This window comes from Sinocyclocheilus anshuiensis, unplaced genomic scaffold (assembly GCF_001515605.1).
Source record: "Sinocyclocheilus anshuiensis isolate Anshui unplaced genomic scaffold, SAMN03320099.WGS_v1.1 scaffold676, whole genome shotgun sequence".
Lineage (NCBI taxonomy): Eukaryota > Metazoa > Chordata > Actinopteri > Cypriniformes > Cyprinidae > Sinocyclocheilus > Sinocyclocheilus anshuiensis.
This window is the reverse complement of record NW_015558579.1, coordinates 157,952-162,425: the sequence shown is the minus strand read 5'-3', so window position 1 is coordinate 162,425 and position 4,474 is coordinate 157,952. Positions and strand designations below refer to the sequence as shown.

At 37.5% G+C, this 4,474-nt stretch overlaps 1 protein-coding gene across 1 annotated transcript in view; it reads left to right on the top strand.

The window, feature by feature from the left end:
• kidins220a (kinase D-interacting substrate 220a) overlaps positions 1-4,474 on the top strand; it is a 56,195-nt gene that overhangs the window by 39,360 nt on the left and 12,361 nt on the right. The window contains exon 27 of the mRNA XM_016475379.1: positions 1,359-1,415. Within this exon, the coding sequence (XP_016330865.1) occupies positions 1,359-1,415 (57 nt within the window). The remainder of the gene's footprint in view (positions 1-1,358; positions 1,416-4,474) is intronic.

Below are 4,474 nucleotides of genomic sequence, written 5' to 3'. Positions count from 1 at the left end.
TTAAAAAAAAAAAATATTTTCAAATAAATCATGATACTGAGTAATTTTATATTGTTGTTGTTGTGCTATTATTATTATTATTATTATTATTAATGATAATAATAAAGTAATAATAATAAAAAAAATAATAAAATGTCATGTTACTAATAATATGAATGTAGTATTAATAAATAATAATTATTATTATTATTCAGTAGCAGAAATAAAATGAATGATTATAATCTTACTACTGCTATTAATATCAATATTTATAAATTAGTATAAATATATAAATATTATATATAGAATCATATTCTAGCATATTTTATATCATAGCTTAATAATAATAATAATAATAATGTTATTATTAGTTGTTAGTAGTAGAAGTAGTTGTAGTAGTATGATTAATAATAATAATAATAATAATAATAATAATAATAATTGTACCACTGCCACTAATAATAGTATTAATATTAAATGTATACATATATAGCCCAGCCCTAATAAATCTGTTTTTAGGCTGTAATGTGTGTTTGACCTCTCATTGAATGCCTGATGTGGCGCTGACCCTCACCTGACCCTCATTCATCAGATTCCTGAGTATTTGTCTGTTCTCTCCACCTCTATAGCCTTACTTCCCTCATCATGTTTATCACCTGCCCCGACATTACCCTGGCAGCCTCCATCACGCCCCCTCACGCCCTGCTACTAAACTCCATAAGGACCACAGTCTGGGACTAGTAAGTACATAACTAAACGCCTCAAAGTCTCATGATGCTAAATGTATCTCTCTTTTTTCATGCTTTGTTTTAAGCTCCTTGTGACAAACAGCCTGTGGCTTGTATGCTATAACGTTGCACGCTAAACTCACAGAGCAGTTTTGTAGTTCTGTAGCATTTTCATTGAAGTTTCTTAAAATGAAAATGTATATAAACGCTTTTAGTTTTCAACCTTTTTTCATTTCCTCCTCACTTAGTTTTAGTCTTAAAGGTATGGTAGCTGTTTAATTCTGTGTATGTACATGTAAACCTTTATGATTGGATAACATTTTTGCATGGCAAATGAGTAATAATCTCTCTGCCACTATACGGTCTCATATTTTAATATCTTATGGTTATGACAATATATGATTTCTGCCTGGTTAGTCTGTCTACTTTGTAGATTGAACTTTTAACTTCTAAAAGAACCTGGAAACACTTGTTTTCAATAACATTTCCGTTTAAAGACCTGATGGAGTTTCTAGAATTCATAGAAGTTACAGGAAACCCCCCATAATTCATGTCAATCTCTATGTCAGTCCTCTCCCCTGTCCATTCTAAAGGTGTTTGTTCTGTAACTCTGGTTCTTCCTCTTTCATCCATACTGCCTCCCTCCATCAGGATGTAATCAGAGAGGACTCCAGTGAGGGTCTTCCCTCTCCTACATCCCCCTCTATGGTAACTTTAGCAGTGTGTATGTCTGTGTTTATATCTGTGCATAAAAGATGCAGTAGAGCCTTTTATTGCCTGCAAACACACACACACACACACATATACACTTATGATGCTAGTGGCATGTTAAACTTATTTCTGTCATGACAACTCTCGGAGGGATTGGCATGGTAATGTACATGACAATGTTAATGTATTTGGTCTTGGCGGAATAGATCTGCTACCGAGTACCGAGTACCGAGACTTGCTACTGCCAATACGTCCACAACATGCTGCTGTGAGCATGTAAGAAATATTGCTGCTGCAAATATAACATAAATGAAATAACCCCCCACAAAGCAGGAGACATAGAAGGGACAATACAAGCCAAAACAAGAACAAAACACCCCCCAACAAGCTGGCACCGAAATGAGGCACCGAAATCTGCGTTCTGATTCGGTTCTAGTACATACTGGTTACATAGGTACCGGTGCCATATTGGTACCGGGTTTCGTTACCCAACCCTAGCAACCACGCCGACTGGCTTAATTCTAATTAGATGCGCACTATGTGTAATGTTTAATTAACAAAGTGATATACGTTGCAATCCGATAGATAAGACCCCAGCACCCACCTAAGCAAATATAATAATTTAGTCATTTGATAACTGCTGTACTTTCTCCACTTCATCAGTCCCAGCAGCACAGCTGAAATCAACCACACACTCATCACAATGAAAACATTGACCTTAGAAATAACGAACGTGAAACACTGGGATAATCGCCGATGTATATGGCGAACCCCCGTTGAAATGCATCCACCAGAATGCTTATTTCATTTAACTTGTTTCATGTCCGTTACTATCGCCGTGTCCTCAGAGCGATTACATATGCTCTAGGGATGTGTATCTCATGACTTAGGCCGATACGATACGCATCTCGATGCATAGCCAACGATACGATACATTAAAGATACATATGAAGCAGCTACTGATGCATTGCGATACGATTCACCCCTGTTACGATGCAGTGCGATTCGATTCCAATTCGATTCGATTCAACACAAAGCGATTCGATGCAATACGATGCAATGGAGAAAATATGATCACTTTTAATGCCTCGAGGCCCGTTCCATAAAACAAGTTTACCAAATAAGCCAGGCTTATTTCAGTTAGTTTGACTCATTGTCAAATGATTTGGTTCCATAAAGCAAATTTAACATGGGCCTAGAATAGATCAAGCTTAGTCACTGTGGCAATGATATTACCACTCTCTCACATACTGTTATTTGATTCCTTTTTTTTTTTTTTACAGTTTCTAGCCATGCAGCCTTTCTCTCTGGTTTTATGACAGCTGTACCTTTCATAGTTTTCAGAACATTCTACAAAAGACACATATAATGTCCAACAACAAATATTTTAGCAAAATGTATATTTTACTAGAATTATTGCGCTCCTATTTGATTGCGCTCAGCCTATTTAGTGCGCACGCGCGCAGCAGCGCTTGTTCACTCGTGTCAGCCTCGCCCACTCCTGACAGCAAAATGGATATGTTTGCGTGACTTTCTGACATTTACAGATGAAGAATATACCTGTAACATGTCAGTTATGCACCGAGGAAAACACATCTCAAATGCATTAAACAGCACATATTTGCTGTTTGCGATGTTGGATCGATTTGATCCATGATCGACATTAAGGGCTGCTTAAGAATAAACGTGCACAATTAGAGAGATTGTGTGAACATAATTTGTCATTTATGGAACCGCTTTAGCCCCGATTGATTTGTTAGGTTATTTCAGGTCAGGTTTTGGACTTTAATCCCAGTTTTTCCTCGGGTCTCCGTAGTGTTGTGATGCGTCACAATCACGCAGCAGCAGTGGTGATGAGAGAACGCACTTGAGAAACAGTTTAGAGAGGAGAAATCAATCTACATATAAAATATGGTCACAGATTACTGGTCACTTTCGAAACCATAAAAGTATAGTGCATCCACTAGTAATTATATATAAATAAATAGGTTTTTACTAATGCAAATATGTTAGAACGATGCATCTCAATATAAATGCCAACTTGTAGCCGATGCACACTTTTTAAACTGATGCATCACATCGTTAACTTTATATGTCAATGCACCGAGCAAATCTGGGAATCTTCCCATCCCTAATATGCTCTAAACTGCGTTTTGCTCCAGAGTGTATAACACAGATGCTAAATGCTGCTGCTAATATGCTTAATATTTGCTCCTGCATACAATGCAAACTGCTAACATTACACTTAGATAAACTTGATTATAGTTGCTCATTTTTGAATTCAATTAGGCAGACCACGCAATACACACAGCGATATGGATTAGAAAAGCATTCACTTATCTTAGGCCCTGTCTACACGAACGCGGTTATTTTTAAAACCGCAGCTTTTTCTACGCGTTTTGGCCGTTCATCTACACGCAAATGCAGCACCAGGTCACTGAAACTGAACATTTTTGAAAACGCCTGCCAGGGTGAAGATTTTCAAAAACTCCGGTTGTTATCGTGTAGACAGCGAAACCAGAGTTTTTGGCTTGTGACGTCGGAGCCTGCGCTGTTATCTCCGTCCTATTGGAGACTTTTTCAGGCTTCTGATTGGCCAACATGGCTTTACGGTTGAGATTATATCGCCACCTGTTGGTTTGGCATGCTCATGACAGTGCTTCATAGCATGCGTTTGCGTTTTCATGTGGATGGAGATTTTTTTTAAACGGAAGAAGGAAAAATTCAGTTTATAAAAATACCCATGTACGTGTGGACATGGCCTTAGATGTTGATTTCGCAGTTCTGAAGCAAGCTGCAACTGCTACGGTAAGCCCTAGTCATATATTTGAAAGCTGAGCAGCGAGCTCATTGGCTACCGATACAGGAGAGAACCAATCAGCTGTGCCATATGATAATGATGTCATTAGGTCAGATTAAGTTAGACCTATCGGACTGCGCCATCTAGAGTTTCATGCCAGGACTCTGTATTTGTAAATAACTTTGGATAAAATTGTCTATTAAATGAATAAATGTAAAAGTAAACAACTTGTTTTCACATAAATGTACAGTACAAC